Source organism: Camelus ferus, chromosome 21 (assembly GCF_009834535.1).
Source record: "Camelus ferus isolate YT-003-E chromosome 21, BCGSAC_Cfer_1.0, whole genome shotgun sequence".
In the NCBI taxonomy this organism is placed as follows: Eukaryota; Metazoa; Chordata; class Mammalia; order Artiodactyla; family Camelidae; genus Camelus; species Camelus ferus.
Window position 1 is genome coordinate 28328658 of NC_045716.1, and position 25617 is coordinate 28354274.

Here is a 25617-nt window from a genome sequence, read left to right on the forward strand (position 1 = left end):
AGCAGAGTTTGATATCTTCCCGTTCATTTCTTTATTTTGTTTCCCCCTCCCTCCGGCCAAATTCCAGCTCCAAACCACTTCACGGTTGTGCGACCCTGAACTGCGTAACCTGTCAGGCAGGGATGCCAAAGCTACCTAACCCGCTTGCACGCAGCAGACACTCATTAATCATTATAGATAGTCCCAGGTTAGGCAGCCCGTGAGCAAGTCAGTAGAGAGCAGAACGCTTGACGCTTGCCTTTAACTTCAGCACTGAGCCATTTGCAGAGCCTGCTAAGGAAGGAGCGGGAGAAAGGAAAGACAGAGAGACAGAGCCAGACACAGAAAGGAAGGCCGAGATTGCCACCAACTGTTACGGAGTATCCTCCAGTTCCACTTACTCCTCTGACGCTCACCGCTCAGGGCTGCTGTGAGGATCACTCACCCACTTTTAAAGACGAGAACTGAGGCTTGCAGAGGCGCGCCCGCCCAGCCCTGCCCTTCCTAGAGCCCCACAGGGGGCCCAGCGTCGCCCCCGCCCCGGGACGAAGGAGGCCACCCCGAGGAGCGGGGCAGCCCGCCTGGGGGAGGACGCGCTCACCTCCTCCTTCCGCGAGCGCTTGGACGCCTTCTTCTCCATCTTGGCGGCAGTCTTCTCCGCCCCGCGGCCCTTCTTCTCCTTCTTGCCCTTCTTGCCCATCGCGCCGAGTGCGAGGAGACGCCAGGACCCAGGGAAGTGCTGCGGTGCGCGGCGCGCCGGAAGTACGTGTTTCGTGCGGAGTGGCGCGCGGGAAGCACGTCACTTCCGGCCCGGCCCGCACGCACTTCCGCGCAGGCGGGGCTGGGCGGGGATTGGACGCCTTGGCGGCGTTAGGTGCTCTATCTGGAAATGGGATCGGGGGCCTCGGGCTGTGGGTGGCTCCCAACTGGAAGCCGCGGGCCACGCCCCGTCCCCTCCGCCCGCTCCCGCGTCCCCCGCTGTCCCCCGGTGTCCCCCGTCCCCGGAAAGGCGCTCGTGCACTTGCAGGACCCGCGGACGCCTGGTGAAGGCGCTCCCTTCTCCACGAAGAACGCGCCAGCTCCCGTTAGGGGCTGAGGGTACTGTGCTCGAGAGAAACAGCCCTGCCTAGGGCGAGAGGCTGCTCAGTGGTGCAGCGCATGCTCAGCGTGCAGTGGCCCTGGGTTCAATCCCCAGTACCTCCTTTAAATAAATAAGTAAATAAACCTGCTTGTAATCAAGGAAATAGGACAAGTTAAGGACAACGACAAGCAACCATTTGGCAAAGGGAAAGCATACGTCAGAAAATGAGCTCCTTTCCTGCTTTGTGGGGGAACTGGCGCAAGACTCAGCCTTAAAGGAGTTACCTCAGATCCAGTCAGTTTACTAAACGCTGAGCAGCCGGTGGGAAAGCTTTGTCTTCAAACCTAGTTCTTTAAGAAGAAAAATAAAATCGGGGGAACTGTAGGGAAGAAAAGGTGGAATCGGGTTGCTGCCTTCCGCAGCCCTGATTGTAGAAGTCAATCAGAAAAGAGCTGCAGAACTCCACAGAAAGCTGCCCCCTGAGCCTGCGAACCTGCAGCAGTGAGCTCAAACGGCCAGAGCCTCGCTCTCGCCCCTCGGAAATCCTTACTTAGCCCCCTAGGGCAATGTGACTTTAAGAACGTGCCTAATCCTTTTATGCTTTGCTAAGCGTCCTGGGCAACCTGCAGGCAAGGCACTTGGAGCAAAATGGCCCTTCAGTCACAGCACGTCTGTCCGCAGTACGTTACAGTGGTTGCTTCTGAAGGCTGTGAGAGGGGAGCCTGTTCCCTACTGAAGATTTGGAAGGAGCTGCTAGATGCAGGGTCTATTACTGGAAAGGATCTTGGATTTATGTCATGGTGATTTACGCGAGGTTGAAGCTCTCAATACCAAGAAAGAAGGAGACCAGAACATTTAAAATGAGATCATAATCCTAAAATAGTAAAAAGATTAAGTACAGGGTCCTATTTTAGTGAAATTCACATTTTTGAAACTTCAATAGATAATCTTGAATCTAACACATCGATAACTTTTAGTGTACCTTTTGTGCGGTCAGGCGCCCTCTGCTGTCTTCAAGTTGAAATCCAGAGAGAAAAAAAGTAACAATGGTTGCAACTTGTAATTGCCCTCACCACTAACTATCGGGTGTAGTTGGAAAGATCCCCCAACCGTGGTGTAGGTGAAATGGCCCTTTCTACGTTCCCATCTGGAGAGGGATGATATTAAACCCACCTCCCTACTACACAGAATCCTTGACAGAATCAAGTGAAATAATTTTTAAAACCTTAGAGAAGTAAAAAGCAAAAGACAAGTTTAAGAGATTCTGTGTGCTGTGAGGTGAGGTCCCGCTTTTGAACTGGCTGATGATCGTCTTGGTTAAGGGTATTAATTGGATACTACGATGTGGGCATGTTGTACCAGACCACGTGGGAGACGAAACAGAAGACCCACCCGCCAGCTTGGAGGAGGCTTTATTCTAAAGAGACAAACATGCTGACATTCCTCAAAGGCTTTGTGAAATGAAGCCAAGAAGAAGGGGAGAGGAGGGGGTGCGGGAGGAGGGGAAAGGAAAGGAAAGGGTCAGAGTGACATCAAAACCTGTTTCATATATTTTGTCCAGTTTTCTAGGCGTCTGAGGGGAAAGGGTATATCCAGTCTCTTTGTTCCATCGTAGCTGAGAGCAAAATTTTCTCCTCTTTGGAGTTAAAGTGTGCTGTTTAATCCCCAAATATCTAAAGATCCTTTTGTTATTTCTTTCTAGTTAAACTCATAGACTTGAGAGACCTCAGAGTTTCGTGCCTTCGGTTTCCCTTCAGTTCTGCTTCAGCTTCATCCTACAGATTTTAGTATGTTGTGATTTCCATTCAGTTCAAGATACTTCCTGATTCCCCTTTTGATTTCTTCTTTGACCCCCAGCTTACTGAGAAATGTGTTACTTACTTTCCAGATATCTGGAGATTTTCTAAAGATATTTCTGGGAAGTAATTTTCTTTTTCTCCAACTGCTTTTGCGATTTTATCTTCATCTCTATTATCCTGCAGCTCCACTACGACATGTTTATATATTAATTTATTTTTATTCCTCTTGCTGGGGAATTGCTAGTCCTTGTGAGGCTGCGCGCGTGGGCTTTACCATCCCTGGGGTTTCTCTGTCCTTGCCAGAGGATGCTGTTGCCCCCTCCTCTCTCCTCCAGTTAAATACATGACATCCCTTCCCTCTCTCTAACAGGTCTCTTAACCTCTCTTGTCCATTTTCCATCGTTTGTCCCTCAGTGCTGCCTTCTGGAAAATTCGTTCTGATTCATCTACTGATTCATGGGTTCTTTGCTCAGTCTAATCAAGTCTGTCTAACTCATCCGTATGGCTTTGGATTACGATTAGTAATTTTCAAAGGTTCTGTTTTTCTCAAATCTGCTGGGTCAGTTTCATAGCTTTCAGTTCCTGCAGATGTTTTGAAGCTGGTCTCGTCCTTAAATAGAGTACGTATATTAATCAGTTTGTGTTGCAATAATGCTGCGCAGTTTCCTTGAAGAACTGCTTGTGAATAACCTTTGAAAGATTCCAGCGAAAGCGTCTTTTCCCAGAGGGGAGCTGCCTGTGCTTCTGACTGACAGCTGCGGGCGCTGCCGGCTCCGGACATCCCGGATCCTGATGTGAGGCTGGGACAAGCCAGGCGGTGCACTTTGAGGCTGAAAATCCACGTTGGGGGGTTGGGGGGAAATGCGCTTATGGGCATCTTGCCTTCCCACCCTGCTTGCCCTGGGGTGACATCCTCGGTGACATCCTCGTGGTTCCTGAGGTTCAGGCTTATCTCCACCATGCCCTCACCCTTTAGGGACAGTTCTTGGCATCTCAGCTTAATCTGCAAGGGACCTCCTTCTAGATCCCACCTGGGGCAGCCTTGAATTCGCCAAACTTTCCCTCGCCCCCTTGAAGGGTTTGTCAAACTCAGACAGGAAGGGAGGGGGCAGGGCCCAGCCTTCATGGAATGACACAGCAATTAACACCAAGATGTTGGGAGATTCAACTCCCAGTAGACCTTGAGGCCCAAGATGGAGGGAGATCTGACTTCCAGGAGACCTTCAGCTTCATTATAAGCTCATTGTAATATATTAGCATGGTGAATGGCACTCCTGTAGGCGCAGGGACAGCCCCAAGGCTGACCATAAAAGGTCAAAAAGCTGGCAGTGGTCCAGTTCCTGGGAACCCCCAGCCCCTCCCCAGAGCAGCTGGAATAACCCTCCCCCTCGTCAGCACCTGAAGCGACTGAGCCCATGGACACCGACGGCCCCCCGCACCTCGTGGCCGTGCTCCCTGCTGAGCAAGACGGCCCGTGCGCTGTGGGGTGTGTGTCTCTCTGAATGCATCTACCTCCACTCAACTGTGGCTCCCTCTTGAATTCTTTCCTGAATGAAGCCAAGGACCCTTAGTTGGTGGGGCGCATCCCAGCGATTCAACCAAGTCCTAGGACGCGGCCCTCCTCTCGCCCCACGTTTTCCCGTATCAAAACCGAAGTCAAACATGGCAACGCCGGCTCGTGCCCAGAAGCAAGAGCCATCTCAGAGCCTAGCTTCTAGCAATGTTTTTGTTTGTATTTCCCTTTAGGTTCCGATTTGGTGACTCTTTACCCGCTGTTAGCTTTCCAATGCCTTGAAGAAGGCGCCTTTCAACATTTATCCAGGATTTTTCTGTTGTTTTAAATGAGAGGGTTGCTCCAAATGACCTCGTCTACCTTGTTAACGGCATTGCTTTGATCTTGAACTGGTATTTTTTAGGGTGTTATTAATGTCTATTAACTTTGAGAGTTTGGAAAATACAGGCAAGTGTAGTGAAGGACACCTCCCGGTCACCCACAGTCTGCGGTCCCACGCACGGCCGCGCGCAGCGTCAGGGGAGTTTCCGGCTGACTCATGTTCGGCAAAGACCCTGTCATAGTTTTAGTCACTTCCTTGGCCCATGGGTGCGGGGCCTCCCTCCTTCTTGCCGCTTCCCTGTCTTCTCTATCACCCATCTCAAAGGCATCACATGAAGACCAAGGACACTGTAAGTCATCAGATGCAAGAACTGGGGACAGGGAAACACCAAAACCTCAATACGAGCGCAGGAAGTGGAACGGGAGACAGAACCAGGCGGGGTTTGCTGACTGTTCAACCTCACACGGACGTCATGTGGACATCTTTAATGTCACAGTGAGTCAGGGAGCAGGTTGTGACCAAGCCGTGGACCTGCAGCATCACGGCTGTCCCTGGGCCAGTGTCTCCCCAGCACCACCCCCAGCCAGCTTGGCTGCGCGCAGGGGTCAGCGGCACCAGCCTAGAGAAGACACTGCGTGTGAGACTGCATCTCTGTCCCTGAGGCTAAATTTGCTTTTAAAAAGTTCAGACATCTTGACCAAATAGGTGAAGATACTGATGATTCTTAAAATAAGTGTATTTTTAAAATCCCTAAAATATCACCATTTTGAGCATCTGGCCCTTTAACCCTGCCTGACCCAGTCACCTCACAGTCAACAGCTCAGGGTTCATAACTGTAGCCCCTTAAACCCCGGCTGCCTGCAGCCTCTGAAAAGACCTCGCCCTCACTGACCTCCCCCTTCTCCAGAAGGGCTGTTCTCTCACTTCCAGGAGGAGGCCAGGTGTCAACCCTTCACGGAACTGCAGTTCTGAAACCTGCGTTCTGGGCAGGGAGCTAACCACATCCTTCTGATCTCGGCCAGACTCAAGAATGATGCAATCAACATAGAACGTGAAATGCCACGGAGACCTCTGCTTCGGAACCTGAGGGCTGGAGCGCGGTGCTCAGAAGCTGGATTGGAGAGCTGGCTGCGTGTTGGCCAGCGTCTCAGACCTGCCAGGGCTCGTGCTCGTGTTGTCCGACGTCTGAGTCAGTCAGGCGTCCCCCACGGACGCATTTCCTCTAGTGGCCCCAAGAACACGCTGGGAGCTTGTTGAATTCCAGCTTTCCACGTGCTGGATCTGCTCTCCACCAGGTGTCGTTCTCTGCAGGCTGTGTCCTGTTCACCTTGGTGTCCCCAGGACAAAAATATTGCACCATTTGTTTAATGTTAATAAATTATGAATAAACCATGAATGAATAAAAGGCCCCAAATGATGCCCTAACTGATGCGGAGAACATCGGCCCGGCACGGTCAGAGGAGGCCAGTGTTTTAGCTGGTCAGATAGTTTGGGGAGTATGACATCCCGAACGTGGATCATTCATTCCCAAAGACTAAGAACCACACACATTTGAAATGAAAACTCAAGGCAGATAAAAATGGAGGTCGAGAAAGATCTGTCAGAGGAACAGAGGACCGGCGAGTACGTTTACAGTCGAGAGAGTGAGAGAGAAGCCAGTTCTGACGCATTCTGAGTGCGATGCTAGTCCCGTCTTCCCCATGAAGCAGGCCGGATTGCAGGACGCGCGACACTCCCCCTGCAGACTTTCCCTCCTGACCCCCGGCGTCCCACGGGTGCGCATGGTGTCAGCTCTCACCCCGTCTCACGTTTGCCTTCCTTCCTTCCTCCTGTTGCCTGAAAGGAAAACACGCAACCTACAAGTTGTGAGTTCAGTTGTAGTCAAGGACCTTCCTGCAGACTGCAGACCTCTCCGGACGACCTGGAGAAACTGCTCCGAGGAGGCCAGGGAGGTGCCAGGATGCATCGGAACTTGTTTGCTGGGAAAAACATCTAGTGAAGCATAAAAAATGACTGCTAACCACAAGGAAGAGGCGTCCAGATTGACGGCCTTAGTGCTTTTCTACATACAGGAAGGTGCAAGAACCTGGGGGCACTGAAACTCCTCCTTAGAGGCATTACTGCGCTGTGTGGGGGAAGCCCGGAGGCTTCCTGTTTCCTCCATCCCGTGTCCCCCTCCCGGTGGGCGACACCAGTGGCCAGTGTCTTGGCCCTTGAAAAGCTGGAATGGCGGGCAACTTTTTTTCTTTATCCATCTTTCCTTCCTCCCTCCCTTCCTTCCTCTTCTTTTTCTCTTTCTCTTTCTCTCCTTCTCTCTCCTGCCTCCCTCCTTCCTCCCTTTAGATTTTTCGCTCTAGCCTGAGAAGAGAGGCCTGGGGTGGGCAGGGGAGAACTCAGCCTCAGTGGGCCCTGGAAACACTGTCAAGACTGAGAGTAAAAACCCAAAATAGGTTATTCCAGGGAATGGGTGAACGCAGGCAAGATCGCGAGTAAAGTCAGGGAAGAACTTTTCCTCTACCCTCTGGCTTCTTCTGGCCGGTCTACAAATTAAATTGGCACGGGACAGATGACCAGGAGGAAATTAAACAAAAACAAAGTGTAGTAACAGGTGGACGCGGGAGAGGCCCAGGAAGGCCGGGCAGCTCACCAAAAACCCTCACCTTCCATGTTCATTTTCATTTTCAGCTAAAGACAAAAGAGGATGTGGGGTGGGGCTGGGGGTTTGGGACTTCCAAGGGGAGGAAGGTAATTCACATGGAGATGAAGAAGCCAGCGTTTGGTAAAGAGCTGTTTGCAGGGCCTCGCGGAGACAATGCCCCCCCGCCCGCTTCCCCCACTGCACCTGCCCCGTGTCCTCTGCAGACGTCTCTTGTGATTGCTCTGTTCCGGGAACAAGCCCTCTGTTTAGATCTTACGGGCAGCTGGGAGAAGGTCAAAGTTTATTCCTGAGTCATTTGGGGCCTTGATTGTTTTCTTGAAGTAATCCGCACGCCAGGGACATTGTGCCCCCTCCATTATCCTCGATTCATCCAAAAAAGTAGCAAGCCTGTAAGAGCAGTACTCTGAAGAAGGCAGGAGATGGGGCAGCGGGTGGGGGGGCGATGCCCACTTCCCAGAAAGCAGGTCTGGGGGGACACACGAGGCTCACCGTGTCATTACAGCCTGCTCACCCACCAACTGCTGTGCGTGTGACATTAACGGCTGCTTCCTGGTTGGCAGACAACCCCACCTTCCTGGGCTGCCTCTGAGATTCCCTGATAAAGACGAGGAAACTTCCATCATGGGCTGCAGCTGGCCAGCAGGAGCCACAAGCAGGGAAAATGGGCCTCACCGCCCCCCACCCCCGCTGGCACTCGAAATGTTTGTGTTCATATATGTTTAATCATAATAATAAAAGAACAAGTGAAAAAGAGAAAGAGAGGGAAAGAGAGAGAAAAGCTGATCGCTAGACTTGCCACACTGAAAATTACCAGGTCCTCTGTGAACTGGGCACTCTCCCTGCCGCCCCTGCCCGGGCCCCTCCCCACTTCTGATCCTTGACCTGGAGAAGGCCTCAGAGGCCTGATGTGTGCATTGCTTGGGGACAATAATAACTACTTGGTGAGAAGAGGCTTAAAAGCAGAAGAGGGTTTCTTGCTTTTGCTTAGCATCTGACCATTTGCTCTGGTCCGAGTGGCCAGGGCAGAGCAGGCTGGGCACCTTCTGGCTGATGCAGAGACAGAGATGAGCTGAGCCTCTCCGGGGCCAGGAGGTTGGAGGTGTACACAGACTGGGCCTGGGATCAGCAACAGCAGTCAGATCTCCCTCAGAGGTGAGGAGCAGCTGTGGTCCTAGTGGACCACCAGCCTCCATGGCCAGGAGGCAGGCCCAGGACCATGGGGTTGCCAACACAGTCCCCACAACAAGAAAGGTGCATGAGAGTTTAGCTTCATCCCACCTCACACACCCTCACCACCCCCAGCCCGCAAAGGTGTCCATGCAGTGTGACCAGCAGGCCAGGCCTCGGGTTCCCAGGCTCCCACGGGTGGATGCAGACGGGTAGAAGTTGTTTAGAAGCATGGCGCCGGCAATGAGGGAGCCCGCCGCCAGGGGTCAGCCCTGCCCCACGGACGCCCTGCCACGTGCCGGCAGCTTGCATCATGCCCGCGTGACCTCACCTGCAGGCTGGCCTGGGCCGGGGTGGTGGGGGCTGGGGAAAGGGGCTTTTCTGAATTCACTCTTCCCTCCCCGATACGTAACATGTCAGAAGCTGCATTTTAAAGAGGGGCTTCAGTGCAGGTTTTGCAATCATTTCACAGGATTAGCCGTGGGAGGTCAGCGCCTGCCAGTGTCCGCCCATGGAGTCCAGGGGCTGGGCACAGCGGGAGCCCTGCGGCCCCAGAGGAGTCAGCCAGGCTTTCATAATCCGGAAGGAGAACAGGGGGGCCGGGGAAGAGGGGTGTTTGCAATCCCTGGCGTCACTAACACCCAGTGTCTTCAGGTGTCTATGGAAACCTATAAATCACTATTTGCTCAACAGCTCTGAAAACAAAAGGGCTCAGAGAGCATCCCTCCTCCTGCCCAGCAGGCAGAAACGTCCATGCCAAGGGCGCCGTGGGGGCCAAGTGTTTGCGTTCTCATGACCGTAACCCTCAACACTATCATCCCTGCCATCAAAGAGCAGGAAGAAGCAGAGCTTACTGGCCACCGAGCTTCCCATCCACAGACAGACCCTGGCTTTCTCCCTGGTTTACAATGGGCTCTCGGCCCCACCCTCTGCCCTTGCACCTGCCCCTCTCTCCACTCCCCTCTCCACCCGCCTCCGAGCAGTTTCACCTTGGCCTTTCTTTTTTTTAATCAGATACGCTTCTTTTCTTTTGGAGTAATTTTAGATTTGCAGAAAAGTTGCAAGGATGGTTCTGAGAGTTTTTGCATATTCACCTTCCGTGACCTTGGTAAATCCAGTCGCTCAAAACAGAGAAACCAGCACAGGGGCATGACTGTCAGCCCAACTCCAGACGTTATTTGGACTTGGCTGGTTTCCCCACCAACGTCCTTCTTCTGGTCCCACTGGGGGTCCCGTGCAGGGTATGTGTTGCGTTTAGAGGCAGCTTGCTTCTCAGAGCACAGACCCTAACCCAGCCCACCCCTCCCACGGCCTTGCTCTCAAGATTCTGAGGATCAGTCGTTCATTATCTAATGTAAACCCCAGGCTTTGCTCAGCACTGCACACTGCTGAGATGTGAAGACACAGGGTTCTCTGGGACGAGAATTGTCTGGAATCTTGGGTGGATTTCGGGATTAAAGCTTCTTTGAGAATCTCACTGCTTAGAGTTCCTCTCCCCCCTCTGTGACTGGCCTTCCGCCTCCCGGGTTGCCTGGAACCTCTGTGTGAGCAGTGTTTCACTGATACCCCCTCTCCAGACCCTCCCCAAACCCACAGCTGAAGCACTGACACAGGACACCGTTTGAGGCTCGCTCCCACGCGGCATCTCGAGGCTGGCAAGATGGAAACACAGACCAGAATCTCCTAAGACAATCCTACTGAGGCCGGGCCCACCTCCTCAGCATGGCTCTCGGTAACCAGCAAGCGGTAACCCGACGCCTTCGCCCAGCTGCCCGAGGCCACCGGGCTCCTCCCCAAAAGTCAAAACAAACCCATGGGTAAGGGACACAGAAATCAAATGTCCCCACCGTGCACCACAGGAGACACTGAGTCACTTGTTTCTCCTCCTCAGGGAGCTGGGAAGGTTAGTCATTTCTCCCTAGGGACCATCCGGGTCTCACTGTGATGGTCAGACAGGGCTGCCGAAGTGTCTGGGGCTCTGAGAATCCCCCTGGCTTCATTTTGCAAACCTGGGAACATCCCAGAACAGAGCCCAGAGAAACTGGTCCGCTGGGTCAGCAGGGGCAGCGGGGCAGCCACGGCCGGGGTCTGCCGCCTCCTCCTGGCCCCGAGCTCTGGGCTGCAGGGTCCCCTCTGCCCAGGAGGCCTCGGGACCTGGGGGAGGCCAGCCAGCATGGTGGCTCCCGCTCAGCTGTCGCAGTGGCTCAGCGGCTGCCCTTGCTCCAGTTCCCCGTGGCCACCCCACACCCATTGCCACCTCCGTCTGCTCTGGACAAAGAGACCAGAACAAACCCCTTCCCACCACGCAGCAGTGGCGTCGGAGGTTCAACCCCCCACCTAGACAGAGACTAAACCTGCTCACAAAAGCGCTAAGCGGCTATGGCCAGGGTGATGGTGACGTGGCCGTAGGGCGGATGGGAACGCTCTGTGCCTGCCTCGCGATTTCGCTGTGAACCTGTCACTGCACCAAAAAATAAAATAAAGTCTATTGAAAAAAACCCCAGCCTCTGGCTTGGCCGAGCCCTGCCCCGGTGTGGGCTCATTCTGGTCCTGTCCCCAGGGAGCCGGCTGCCCGCTTCTGCACCAGTCCATTGGCGCCCGAGCCCGGCTCCCCCTGTGCGTGACTTGATCCACAGGCCGACTGAGGGCCCGCGGCCCCGCGGGCAGCCAGGGCCTGTGCAGACGTTCTGGGCTTTGAGAATCCTCCCCCAACGCCAATGCTGCCCCCGTACGAGTCTGGTCTGCTTGGGCTGCCATGGCCACAGACCGGGGAATTGAGCAACACAGCTTTATTCTCGCTCAGTCCTGGAGGCTGGAAGTCTGAGATCAAGGTGTCAGGGTGTCAGTTTCTCCTGAGGTCTCTCTCTCTGGCGTGCAGACGGCCGCCTCCTCCCCGTGTCCCTGCGTGGTCTTCCCTCTGGGCACAAAGCTCCCCGGCGCTTGCATTTCTGCGCACAAATTCCCTTTTCTTATAAGGCACTGGTCAGATTGGGTCAGGGTATCAGTCTAATGGCTTGTGTTAACCGGATCACCTCTTCAGAGGCCCTCTCTCCAAACACAGTCCCTGGCTGAGGTCCCGGGGTTCAGGGCTGTGTGGGCAAAGGATGTCACCTGCCACATCAGTAAACAAAGGTTGTTGCGGTCATTGAGCCATCAGCCACTACAGCTGCCCAGGTGAAGGAGAATCAGGATGGGGAAAAACAGGACACCGGCCTGAGACTGTTACGGGATCACACATCAAAGGAATAACTTCTCGAAAAGACACCTGCACCCCAGCGCCCACAGCAGCACTAGACACAACAGCCAAGACGCGGGAGCACCGAAACGTCCATCGACAGGTGGCTGGGTAAAGAAACTGTGGTGTGTTTACACAATGGAATACTACTCAGCCATAAAAAAACAATAAAATAATGCCATTTGCAGCAACATGGATGGACCTGGAGATTGTCACTCTAAGTGAAGTAAGCCAGAAAGAGAAAAATACCATATGAGATCACTCACATGTGGGATCTAAAAAAAAAAGGACACTGTGAACTCATCTACAAAACAGAAACAGACTCACAGACATAGTGAACAATCTTATGGCTACCAGGGAAAGGGGGTGGGAAGGGAGAAATTTGAGAGTTCGAGATTTACAAATGTTAGCCACTATATATATATAAATAGATTTAAAAAAAGCTTCTTCAGTACAGCACAGGGAACTATGTTCAATATCTTATAATAACATTTAGTGAAAAAGAATATGAAAAGGAACACATGTATGTCTCTGCATGGCTGGGACACTGTGCTCTGCGCCAGTAAGTGACATGCTGTAATTGACTGCGCTTCAATTTTAGAAAAAGGAATAATTTCATTAAGGCCAGAGTCTTGCATCTTCCCATTCATAGAAAAGCGCTAAATTCGTTAACTTGAGATGCTTGGTTTTTCTTTAATTAGCAGTGATATTTTGATGATCGACCTCCTAGGTTTTGTGGTTTTTCCCCCCAAAGCACCTATATATCCTGGCTCCCCCCTCACCTTGTCAGAGCAGTCCCTCAGAGCTACCTGCGATCCAGGTAGCTGAAATATGCCAGGGTTGAGTCCTCAGAAACGCCCTGAAGTGAAACATAATTCTCAGATTTTAGGTTGTGGTTCTTCCTCAGTCGACAGCTGCAACAGGCGGATTCTGGGGAGGCACAGTTCCTGCCTTGGGAGGCACGTGACTGGTGGCCTCCCTGTTTGTGATGCTGGGGGCACTGATGCTCCACACCTACATCCACTATTTACCGGGGGCTGCAAAGTAGTAAAATTCTAGTTTCATCATTTTGTTTCCGTCAAGAGGTTGGAATAATCTTATAAGGAGGCTCTCTCTGTCATCTACTATTTGATTACAATGGGACAGCTCTTAAGGGAAGGCAGGATAAATTTGTTTGCTCTCCTTTAAAATACTGTTATAAATTCACGGATTCAGACATACTTGATGGGTTTCTAAGTCACTGCGATTCTTGACCTAACTGAAGCTCAGATCGCCCCACCTCTGGCCAGTGGGAGCCTCCCTCCGTTGCCCCCCAAGTCCTTACAGCTCACTGGCGTGTCAGGGCGTCACAGGTTCATCTTGCGCGTTTCCTGCCGGACCTGGAAGCTACCATGTTCTCCAGCCCAGGTTGTTTCAGGGGTGGGAGAGTGTAGGGAATTTAAGTGCCCCAGAGGGGGTGATCTTTGAGTTCCTCTGTGTTGCAACCTCATCTTCCCTCTTCCACACCGCGAATCCAGGGTCTCACGGACACCTGAGACGATGGGATTAGAATATCCCTTAATTAACGTGTCCCACGTCACACACACCCGATAATCTTAGGACAGCAGCGCCAGGCCCACCACCACCAAGCACCACTGCTGAGAAAGTGTCGAAAGTGTCCAGTTTTTGCAGATGACACCCCCGCCGCCCCCCCCTTTTTTATTTGTGTGGCGCCTGCACCGTCAGGTCACACAGCCATCGCCTGTTCTAATGTCTCTTCAGTCCTGGTTCTTCAAGGAGCGAGGTGTTTAATGCTCACCAGCAGTCCTCCACAGTCATCCTGGTGGTCGGAGCCGTTTCCAGCGGGCTCTTTAGGAAGGCTGAAGGAAACGGTGGATTTTTGCACCTGGAGAGCATTTTATATTGAAGAGCACCTTTGCTGGGTGTTAACTCTTTGGCTCGAGGGTTCTGTCCCTGCGCACCTCAGAAACGTCACCCCCTTTTCTTCTGGCGAGGGCTGCTGTTGAAAAGTCTGCCGGTGATCTGAGTGTTTGTCTCCTGCAAGTCAGTGCTCTTTTTAACCAGAGGCCAAAAGGGTTTTTGTCCTTTCGCTTTAAATACTGGGAATTTTACTAAAATAGGTCTTGGTGTTGGTTGCTCTAGGTTGATACTCTCAGGTACCCAGGGGGCTCTGTCAAGTCCTCGTGCTCCAGGGACGCTTGCCTGAACAGCTCCTGGCGTCTGGTCAGCCCCCGGCCTTGGCTGCCTCCAGCAAAGGCCTCTGTTATCTCCGTGTTAGGTCTTTCTCGCCCTTCTTCAGAATTTCCCACTGCCTCTCAGATCCTCCTGATCACACTCTCTGTTCCCTTTTGAACTTGCGGACGTCTCTCCTGCTCACCCTGCTCTTCCCTCAGGCACGGTTTCCGTGTGTCTTTCCTCTGTGTTCCTCTCTGTTGTCCCCCCTGTGTTGGTCTTCACTGAGAAACGTTTTTTCTTTTCTTTTTCACTCTCTTCTTGAGTCTGTCATTTCCGAGGTTTAAAAGCTGACTTCTAATGCTGTGTTTCTTACGTTTTGAATCCCTTTCTTAAGCCTTTCTGGCTTATCGTGAAGCAGCGCGTCGCGGTTCTGGCCTTTGTCCCGACGCCTCCTTCTGAGCGCTCTCCTCTCTGTGGCCGTGTCCTTCTGCTGCAACTCTCGCTTGTTCTGCTGCGACTTTGTGCGGGATTTGACCTTGACACCTTCCTGTTGCTTTTTATGTGACTTGAATGTTTACGAGCTTTTAGCAGGAGGCCTGGTACCAAGGTGTCTCCTACTCCGCAGACGGCCTTCTTCTGCTGGTCTCTCGTGATCTGAACCATAGCGGCCTCTCTCATCCACACCCCCTCCCTCATTTGTCTCCATCACCGCTGTCCTGCTCAGCTCTGATCCCACCCTCGAGTTCTCCCCTGACCCGGGGCTCCGTCCTGGAAAGGAGCCCAGACTGCGTTTTGAGAGCTCACCAGGGTAGGCCATTCCAGCCTCATCAGACAGGACCAGGTCACCCCACACTCACCCCTCTGCCAGCTTCACCTGCTGGTGTCAACCGCCTGCCGCCACGTGGTCCGGGGCACCGGGGGCACGCCCTAACTCGGCCCCTTACTGCCCTCTGCTCTCTCTGCATGGACCCAGCACCCCAAGTCTGCACTGCAGTGGCCCGGCCCCACCCGCTGGGACTTCGGGCTGTGAGAGGAAGACTACTTTAGCTCCTGGTTTTGCTATAAATGTTATCCATAGAATGTTTTATTTTTTAAAGATTTGTTTAAAATAGGAATAGTAATCCTATTACATGTTAATGTAAACAGCCTTTTTTTAGTGAAACCTGACTATGTTTCTGAACACACAGTATTTAGTGAGAAGAACGTCATTGTTTTATGTTTTTGCAAATGCCTTAGTGCCTGGGTTGATAGAGGACAGCTGGACTTTTCTGTCTGCTTGTGCATTTAATCTGTGGGGCTGTTGCGTGCCACGTTGCTCTGGAAAACGCCACCGTACGCTCAGGGGAACTTTTCTTTTTCTAACTGGTTGTACTGTTTGTTTTCAAGTGGGGCTTTTGTAATCTCCAAAAACTATGTTACTGTGTTACTACTTCCATCTTCCCAGAATCCTTTATGAGCGTTTTGGGTCGGGGAGGGGATAAGAAATAGGCGAAGGTGTGACGTCCTCTCTCACCACATCCATATAACGCAGCGAGGGTGGGCTTGGCCAATGCGAAAGGGCAGGAGAAAGACATAAAACGCATAAGCCTCGGGGAGGGAGAAGCAGAGCTGTCATTATTCAGACACAACATCATGTGGAAAACACAAAGGGATTTACCAATCATCGGTGACAATGAACAAGTACGTTTGGCTAGGTTGCTGGATACGAGATTAATATACAAAATTCCTTTTTTTTTCCCTATGTGGCAGCAGCAAACAAATAGAAAATAAAAATTTTTGAAAGTTACCACTTATAAGTGCATCAAAAAATGTCAAATACTGATGAATAAAAGGAACAAAAGATGTGCAGGGCACTGAAGACCACAAAGTGCCGTCGAGGAGAACGTTAAGGAGCCGTGAACAGACGGAGGGACAGATGAGAGTAACTGGGGGAAGACTCGGTATCAGAAAGGGTCCCTTCTTTCCAAACTGAGCTGCAGAGTCAACGCTGCCATGACCAAATCCCAGAGGGTGTCCTGTGCGCAGGTGCAAACCGACCAGTGATTCTAAACTTAAGTGGAAATGCAGAGGACTGAGAAGACAAAGCAACATGGAGAGAAAGGGAGGTATGAGGGCTTGGCTCCAGACGTCAGCAGAGAGGAGGGTGGGTGCAAGGTAACGTGTGGGTGGGAGCTGGGACATGCTGCCTTTATTCCCCAAAGAAATGGCTTCAGCACGTCCACACATCTTATAAAGCAGGAGTTGAAGGCAGGCAGGAAATCAGGGCATGGTCGCGCTGTCCCGGACCACTCCCTGCATCACGGCTCAGGGTCTGTGGGAACTCAGTCTGGGCATCCTGAGACCCGTCGCTGACCACTGACATACTTTGATGTCCATCCGGCACGCCTGGAACCTCCACCTGAGCCGCTGGCTTCTTCTGGGGTCACATCAGTTCTTTGGCAGGATTGTGCCCAGTCACCAGGGAACCTCAATTTTGAAAGGCAAAACCAAACCAGCTATTGTTTGTCATTTTCATTTTAAAAAGACTGCTGAATCTCTGGACCAGAGTGCAATGCTGGCAGCTGCCCGTGCTCTTTGCTCATGGTCCACACAGCCCACAAGTCTACACTTGGCAACTTGGCATTTTCCCTCGTTCCCAGCCCAGGACTCACGCCTGAAGTCTTTGGCAAACTACAGAAATTGACAAGAGGAACCGAAGACCAGGAGGGGAGTCAAGTTGGAGAGAAGCCAGTTCTCAGACTTGTCCAGTCGGGTCGGGGAAGCCATTAATCCGCTGGAATGAGAGCCGCACTCTTGGGTCCCTCCGGCTGTTTCATTCCTTGGGAATTAGCGCATAGGATCCTGCAGGTTTCAACAAACAAGGCCAGAAGCAGGCTGGGGGTGTGCACTGGGCGTCCGAGGCCGTGGTCCCAGGATGGAGCCCAAGGCAGCAGCCTACGTGTATGGGGTCCCTCCGTCTGTGAGATGGTCAGGAGTCCATTGTGTGACACAAACGAGGCTTAATGGGGATGCAGAAATTCACCAAGTCAAATGAGTTTCACAAGCCCACGGTCAGCCATGGTGCCAGAGGGGGCTTCTGATAGCAAACTCCCATGACAGCCCCCACCCACAGCCTCTTGGAGGCTCCGTGTGACACTGTTGGGCGCCTTGGCCCCTCTCTCATGGAAAGCAAGCCAATCCCGCCACCTCAGGTGTTGGCTTTTGGCCTCTTTGCTCTGTGCGCCTTGGGGTCTTTAGGTCTCCAGAGGGCTCCCCGCTGGGGGAGCAAATGAAAATAAACTCACATTAGCTTTTCCACTTTTATTACCCAGAGAAGACTCTTGCTTCACTGGCCTCCGTCTACTTGGCTGGTGGACACATCTTTTCAGCCCGAGGCAAAAATCATGCAATGTTGCCTCCTCCAGAGGCGAGTGTATAAATCACTGTAATTATCCACCCTGCCAGACCGAGTGAAGGCCCCGGGGACGCGGCCGTCCTTCCGCGTTCCCGCCTCCCCGGCGTGGCTGCCCTTTGTCTCTGAGCATCACTACCTCCTGGCTCCCCAGGGCTCCCCCACCTGGGAGGGGCCGGCCATATCCCGCTGCCAGGATGCAGTGTCATTTATCTCGTGGTTACTGGGCTCAGTCAGCCGTGGAACCCCGCCGATAAATATTATTCTCTGTTGCCAATAGCCAAGGCCAAGCTCAATTTGGAAGCGGAGGTCAAATGAGCAAGGTTCGCAGATCCCGCGTGGACGGGACAAGCGCCCAAGCACAGTGTCTCTGCTCACAGGGTCATTCCGTTACAGTTGGAGGGAAGCTCATTTGCTGAAGTGGCACAATGAGCGTCCAGAGGCTGAGACTTGAGCCTCTACCCAGGACACTGTCCCCTCTGTTCTTCCGCAGCCGAGGCCAAGAGCCCTTTGTGTGTCTGAATAGCTGGCTGGGAACTGGACAACGCACCATGCCAAGAACAGCGACAGGGCTGCCTCTGCTGGGATCACTCGCCTGTTTTACAAATATTTGGCGAGTGCCCGCCTTGTGGTCGGGCACTCTGGACACAGAGGCCTCGGCTCCTACGGAGCTCACAGCTGGTTCTCGGAGGGGGACAGAGAGGGCCAGGTGAACGGGGACACAGGTAGTTCTGGACGATGATAAGCGTGTGAATGAACTCAACAGGGCAGCCTGGCAGGCAGGATGGGCCTCCTTCAGGGGCAGGGGCGGGAGGGCACCTGAGGACAGGACCTGCCGAGGGAGTGACCTGGAGTCAGGGCCACTGTGCTGCGATGGGGGGCGGGGAGAGGCAGGACCACCTCCCACGGGGCTGTGGGCATGGGAAGGGGTTTGGATTCTGCTCTAGCACCGTGGGGAGCTGCATGGGGGGCAGGAAGCTGGGCTGTGACACAAGGGACCCGCCATCTAAAGAGCAAAGAAAACAGGGGAGCTCACATTAACGCAAGCTGCTGTGCCGTTTCAGAGCGAAGGCGTAGCATCGAGGTGCTGCAGACGTCCAGGGCGGGAGGCGGCCAAGTAAAAGCGAAAGGAATCAGAATGGCCCCCAGTTTTTTACTAGAAAGTGTTGATGAGAGAAGGAGATTGAGACTTGCCTCCAAAATATGGACCGAGAATCATGTTCGGTCTAGAGCTTTATGTCCAGTCAAGCTGTCAATTAAATGGGAAAGCCGAGTAGAGACATTTTCCGATAAAAACGAAAGAAAGGAAAGAGCAGTCTGGCCCCTGTGGGACGACGGGAGGCTGGGGAGGCAGGCAGGGTACCCGTGACTCGACCCCAGAAGGCACCTGTGGATGTGGGGCCTCACGTGGCACAAGCGACTTTGCCGGCAGGATTAGGGGAAGGCGCTTGCGGTGAGAGTTGATCCTGGAAGACCCGAGGGTCCCCGTGTCCTCACAAGGATCTCTGTCGGGGAGACGGGAGGTCAGAGGAGAGACGTGAGAACAGAGGCAGAGGTCAGGGCCACAAGCCCAGGGGTGCAGCTCCTCTGGGAGCTGGCTGAGGCAAAGGAACAGAGGGACCAGCCCTGTGACCCCTTGGTTTTAGCCCCCTGAGACCTGGACTGGACATCTGACCTCTGGAACTGTGAGACAGTAAGGTCGTGTGTGTCAGGATACTGGCGGTGGGTAATCACATCAAAGGGAGACTAGCGCACCCCAGCGCGATCCAGGTGAGAAGGCCGAGCGCACAGGTGCCCGGGTCCGCAGACAGGCTTCGCGTCACGGGGCAGGGCGAGGAAGGGACAGCTGAGGGTCCCACGGCAGGCGGGCCGAGGGGACGGGGCATCTGCTGCCTGGCCAGCAGGCAGCTCTGGGCTGTGGGGTGGAGGGTGGGCGGGGTGGCTGGCGGCGGCCTAGGAGGCGGTGCTCCACGTCCTGTCTCTGCGCCTCCAGATACGCCAGGGTGCCTCTATCCATGCACGTAAATAATCAGGAAAGATGATTCTATTTCTTTCGGTCAAGGTGTCAGATACTTTCCTGTTAGCCTGACTTTATGATAAATCCAAGACAGAAACAAACAACAAGGAAAACAGAACAAATGAGGTTGGCAGGGCAAGTAAATGTGCCAGAAACGCACTAGACGTACATAAAACAGACAAGCAACTCGGAATCACCGTGCAGCACGGGGAACTATACTTGATATCTTGTAATAACCTATAGTGGAAAATAATCCGAAAAAAATTATTTACATAATGAGCCACTTTGCTGTGCGCCTGAAACTAACATAACATTGTAAATCAACCACACTTCAATTAAAAAAAGAGAAGGAAATATATTAGAAATAGGACCCAGCAGGGTGCTTGTGTGTCCTGGGATCGCTGTGACAAATTGTCACTAACGGGGAGGGCCTTGAAACCACAGGAGTTGATTCTCTCCCAGTCCTGGAGGCCAGAAGCCCAAAGTCAAGGTGTCGGCAGGGCTGCGCTCCCTCTGAAGGCTCCAGGGGAGGGTCCTTTCTTAACCTCCCGGCTTCCGGTTGTGGCCAGCAGTCCTCGTGTCCTGGGCTCCCAGTGGCAGCCCTTCAGTCTCTGCCCATCCTCACACGGCCTTCACCGTGTCTTCGTGTGTTTGTATGAGGACACCTGTCACTGGGTTTAGGGCCCATCCCTCACCTGGCACGACGTAGTGGGCTGAATCAGTGTTCCCCTGAAAGCATGTCCAAATCCTGACCCCTGGGACCTGAGAATGTGACCTTATTTGGAAACACGGTCTTTGCTGCTGTAATTAAGTTACAAAATCCAATGAGTGTCCTTAAAGAGGCAGAAGAGGGATGTTTGAGATACAGGGACATTGGAAGAAGGCCATATGTCCTTAGAGAGGCAGAGATTAGACTGATTCGGCCACAAGCCAAGGGGCACCGGGAGCCACTAAAAGCTGGGCAAGGCCGGAAAGGTGCAAGGGTAGGTTTAGGTGTCAACTTGGCTGGACCACAGGGTGCCCTGATATTTGGCCAGACGTTCTTCTGCAAGTTTCTTTGTGAAGGTGTTTTGGATGAAATGAACCAATATAAACTGCTGTACCGAGTGGAGAGGCCTGCCCTCTGTGGTGTGGGTGGCTGCACCCAATCAGCTGAAGGCCTGAGTGGAACAGAAAGGCTGACCCTCCTCGGAGTAAGAGAGAATTCCTCCTGTCCAGTGCCCTTTGCGCTGGACAGCAGTTTCCTCCTGCCTTTGGACGCAAACTGAAGCAGCTTTTCTTCCTGGGTCTAGAGCCCGCTGGCTTTTGGACTGAACCCACACTGCCCGCTCCCCTGGGTGTCCAGCTTGCTGATCCAAAGGCAGATCTCGGGACCTGTCAGTCACATGAGCGATTCCTGTAATAAATCTCCCTCTGGACGTGAACCCATTCTATTGGCTGTTCCTCTGGAGAAATCCGACCAGGGAGCACCTGGAGGGAGCTTGGCTCTGCCGACACCTGGACTTCAGACTCCTGGCCCCAAGGACTGCCAGAGGACACATCCCTATTGTTCCAAACCTCATGGTACATGGTAAGCTGTTTCAGCCCTCCAGGAAACTCACACGCTCTCAAGAAACCAAAACAACTTGAAGGAGAGGGAATTCCCAGCTACTCAAGAGACTCCTCTCTAGAAACCCAGCTCCTCTGAAACGCACAGTCGTCCTGACCCTCAGAGATGTTCACCTCCAAGGACACGGCTGCCAGGGGAGGAGGGGAGGCAGCCGCTGCGGACTTGGGGTTCCTGCATCGTCTGTGTTGGTAACGAGCCTCAGGCCAGCGCTGGAGGAGCTCGAACCACAGCCGTAGGCTCTCAGGACAGGGAGGCCTCTCTGGGCCTCTGCCGCCCCGTCTGTCAATCAAATGAGAGCATTTGCCTAAGAAGACCCCCAGCCCCCTTTGCAACTCCGTGGCGTCTGTGATCGGAGGGTCAGAGCGGGTGCCCTGACCGAGAGGTGCCCGCCAGGGAAGCAGCCGCAGCAAGGGCGGCCACCTGCTCCAGGTTACCCGGAAAGAAACCGGGAGAAGGCCGTGGACTTCTGGCTATTTCCTTGGCTATGCTCAGGAGTTCACCCCCTAGCAGACTGCCAGGGCATGGGCCTCTCTCTCCTGGGGTCTGTGTGGCCCTGCTGGAAAGCCCCCTAGACCAGCAGTGCACAAGACCTGCCCCAACCGGGGAGCCAGTGCCCCCACACACCCGCGCTTCGGGGTGGCCTGCATCCCCTCTGGGGCAGCCAAACATCTGACAGGACAGAGTCCATACTCTCTTGGCCATTTCCTCTCAATCTGAGGAAGTTCCAGCAAACAGAGCACAGCTGTCCGTTTGGGGTGGGGAGGGGGCAGCGACAAGGCCACAAACGGGTGCCTCCCCGTCGGGAGACACTTGCTCCCAGGACCCCGGGTCTCTGGCCTCCCTGCCTCGGCCTGTGTTGGCCCTTTTCCCCACTGTCCCTCCTCCATCGCACCCCCACCACCACAAGTTGAGTTCCAGGCTTCCTAAGGCTCCGACCACCTCTGCGGAGAAGCCTCCTCTCCATCGTTCACACAGGGGCATCTTCCCAGCCACGCCATTAACACCTGCGAAAATGTGAGGCTCGGTTCATCCCAGCTGATCACACGGACCTGGGGCCTAAAGACAGGCTAGAACTCTCGGCACGTTTCACTGCCCCCTCGCCCCACCGTGGGCCCCCAGCACCTGCACGGGACCCCCAGCCCACCGCCGCCCTATCCTGGGTGTGACCCATGCTGTCACTCCAGGAACACTTGTCTACCTGACAAAGCCAGGGGCTCGTGAAGCACGGTGGGATTTTATTCCTTTCGGGGCCCCTCCAGGCCCTAGCACCGGGCCCTGCGCTGGGCTGCCACCCTGTCTAGGTGGTCCAGGTGGGTTAAAGACAGCCGTACAAACTCTGGCTCTCCTCCCACCAAGGGGTGGGCTCTGCAACTCCTCGCCTTGAGTCTGAGTGGGCTCTGTGGCTGCTGGACCGATAGAGTCTGGAGGAAGGGACTTGGTGCCAGTGTCGGCCAGGCCTTAGGTGGTGGTTTCTACCTCCCATCTCTTGAGATAGTCACTTTTGGAGCCCAGAATTTCCCTGTAAGAAGTCTGACCACCAGACATAGGAATGCCAGGCTCTGGAGAGCCCCACAGAGGGCTGCAGGGAGAGAGAGGTGCCTGCCCAGCCCGGGAGGACGAAGCCGTGAGATGAGCCTGGATCCAGCTGCCGTGTGGGACCCTGAGCAAGAACCATCCACTGAGCCCAAATGCCCAGAGCCATGAGCACTCACAGTAAATTGTCTTAAGCCAGTAACTCTGGGGCTCACAGCGACAGCCGGAGCAAGTGGCTTGGTGAGAACTAAAAAAGTATTCCCTTTTGGGGAGTCGTGTTGTTAAAAAGCACCTCCCTCTGGGCCAGGCACAGTCCCACAGGAGGCTTGGCTAGTGGACAGCTACTCTGTGCAAAGAAGCAGATGCCCCGTCCTCGAGCTGGAGGATGTCCAGGCCAGAGTGCCTTTGGGCAGTGTGCAAACTGTGCAACTGTACATGGCAGCCCTGCATGGAGGCCTCGCTACTGACAGGAGGTGGGAAGCGTCCATTCTAGATGAGTGCTCCATCACTGACACCCCCTGCCACAACATCCCCACTGTGTTCATCCCTCAGTCAGTCCCCTTCCTCGTACTGGCCCGTTCTGGCTGCTAGGAGCTCAGCCAAGCAGGAACTTGCAGGAATGCTCCAGCCCAGGCAGGCCAGGGTGCCAGGAGGGTGCCAGCAAGGCCCTGGGGCTCACAGGCCAGGACTTGACCCCCCGCCTCCCCGGGCAGGGGTCTGTCATCATGGCCTGTCCCTGCCTCGTCCAGCCCAAGGTGAGCTCCTTTGAAGTTCGCTGTTCGGGACAATTAACCGGAGCCTTGATCTGGATCCGGAAGCCAGGACCCACCCCACGTCCCCCGAATCCTGGGCTGCCTCTGCTGAGAGTGGATGAGCCTCTCCCTGCCCTCCTCCCTGGTGACCCCTGCCTCCCCCGAGCCACCTTGCACCATCACCCAGCCTGCCTGCCCGGACCTGAAAGGCTGGGTGCCGACGCCGCCCACGGCCTGCCAGGCCCTCCCTGCACTGCCGCCCCGGCTCCTCACCCGCTGCAGGAATCCTGGGGTGCTCCCACCCTTGCCAGCCCCCAGGCCCTCATCTTGGCGGATGGTCCCTCCGCTGCCCTCCCTGGGGGGCCGCTTGTCCCACCAGGCCCCTACTGGGGCAGAATTAAGGGGAAAACAACATAGCTTCACGCACTGGTGAGAAAGGACTTGGTCCTCGCTCTGACTCTCAGAAAACCCCTGAGATGTCGAGTAAGGGGCCTCTGCCAGCACCACCCAGAAGAGGGTCGTCCACTGTGTTCTGGATCTTGGGGCCTGATGGGGGCTGCGGCAAGGTGTTTGGCAGAAGGGAGAATCCTGGCCCCCTTGTCCTTCCTGAAGCGGGCGCCAAAATTTCCCAGTGACCAGCGTGGCCGTGCCGGCCTCGTGTGCAGGCCCCGCTGTGGCACGGGGGCCTTGGGCACGTGGACAGGCCTCCCCGAGTCCTGCCCCCTCCTGTGCAGGAACATTAACAGGGCAGGACGAATGCCCACTGCCCGAGGACAGAGGCTCTCCCTTGACCTAGTCAGGCTCCCCTGAGCACGTTTTCAACTAGGCTCACCCTCAGGCATGTCCTCAAAAGCCCAGCGTTACCAAGAACCCTGCCAAGTCAGTGTAGCCAGAATCCCCCACCTTTGGTATCCGATCCCCCTCAATGTATGACCAAGTTCCTCCCCCTCCCCCAGTGACGTCTGCCCCCCTGGCCTGCGTTCAGTAGGAATCCTGTTGGGTCAGTTTAGCCAGAATCTCCCTCACCCCTCCTGTTTCCTTCTATTCTTTTCCACCCAAGGACCCCACCTGCTCTGTGGCCGTAGCCCGCCCCCCACCCACCGCTGACGCTGCATCTCTCTCCCCTCCTGCAGATCCACTGCGCTGGCCCTGCCCCCATCCTGATGCTCCTGGGTGACGTGGGCCTCACCATCTGTAACATGTGTGAAGGATTGTTTTTTCTTTAACAGCGGTGGTCACTCAGGCGGTGGTCAAAGGGCAGGGAGCAGCGCAGGAGCCCCCAGCACAGGGCCGGCTGCAGGATGGGGCCGCAGCTCTGTTCCCTCCCTCTCCAGGGAGTTCTGACTTTGGTGGGGAGACCTCTGTGTTCTGGATGCCCGAGCTCGTGCTGGGTCCTCTGGGCAGACTCTGAGAGGACCAGGATGAACCCGCCTGGCCTGAGGATCTGTATGCCCGTCGGGTGGTGGGGTGTAGCCGCCCCCTTCCTGTGGACAGCTGGCAGGAGCCCCTGCCCAGGAGGCCAGCCCAGAGGAGGGAAGCCAGTCTCCGAAGAGGCCAGGGCCAAGAAGCTCGAGGGACAGGGAGACATGGACGTGGCGGGCGGACACCAGAGCTGAGCGCTGAGGGACAGGATGTCCCGCTGGGCAGAGGAGGAAGGAATGTTTCCCAGAGATGTGCTCAGCTCAGGGTCTCTGGGCTGGTGCCCTCCAGGGACACTTGGCGACGGTGGTGACAGTTTTGGTTGTCAGTACCAGGGAGGGGAGGAGGCGGCAGTGCCCTGGCACCTCATGGGTGGAGACCAGGGACACTGCTCAACTTCCTACAGTGCACAGGACGCCCCCAGTGTTGTTCATGTGGGGGGTGAACCCCCGTGACAAGGGCACAGACCCAACGCCTACCATTGCCTCCTCCACTTCATTCGAGCTCTGGTGACACCAAGGAGGGCTGACATGCGTTAGGCCCCCCCAGCCCCCCTTCTGTGCCCTCAGTGTTTGTAAGGGCTCCAGGAGGACAGGGTGGGGATGTCCTGCAGTGGGTCTCCCTCCCCCCAGCTCCAGCCAGTGCCCCCACCCACCCCAGTGCTGAGCAGCCGGTTCAGACGCGGCCACCCCAACCCCGCCCCACCTCCGCCTCCGCCTCCGGAGCGCGTGCGTGCAGGACTGCAGATCTGGGGAAGCAGCGTGACCCCGGAGCCTCTTGCATCAGCCCGGCCTCTGCGCGAGGGGCGGGGACGGAGAGGTGGGACGTTGGAGCCTTTACCTGGCTCCTGGGTTCACTCATGCGAGGAAACAAATGTGTCCCCAGGGCTTTCTTTCTCCACAGAACATGCTCCACCTTGTGTAACTGGAGACCAGGCTGCCGTGGGGCCAGATGCTCCTTGGAGCT

General features: G+C 54.7%; 1 protein-coding gene across 5 annotated transcripts in view; it reads right to left on the bottom strand.

Annotated features, from left to right (window-relative positions):
• KLHDC4 (kelch domain containing 4) overlaps positions 1-744 on the bottom strand; it is a 43544-nt gene extending 42800 nt beyond the window's left edge. For all 5 annotated transcript variants that reach the window (XM_032464524.1, XM_032464521.1, XM_032464522.1 and 2 more), the window contains exon 1: positions 581-744. In XM_032464524.1, coding sequence (XP_032320415.1) covers positions 581-679 — 99 coding nt within the window. In that variant the 5' untranslated portion in view covers positions 680-744. The remainder of the gene's footprint in view (positions 1-580) is intronic.
• Between the last annotated feature and the right edge of the window lie 24873 nt (positions 745-25617).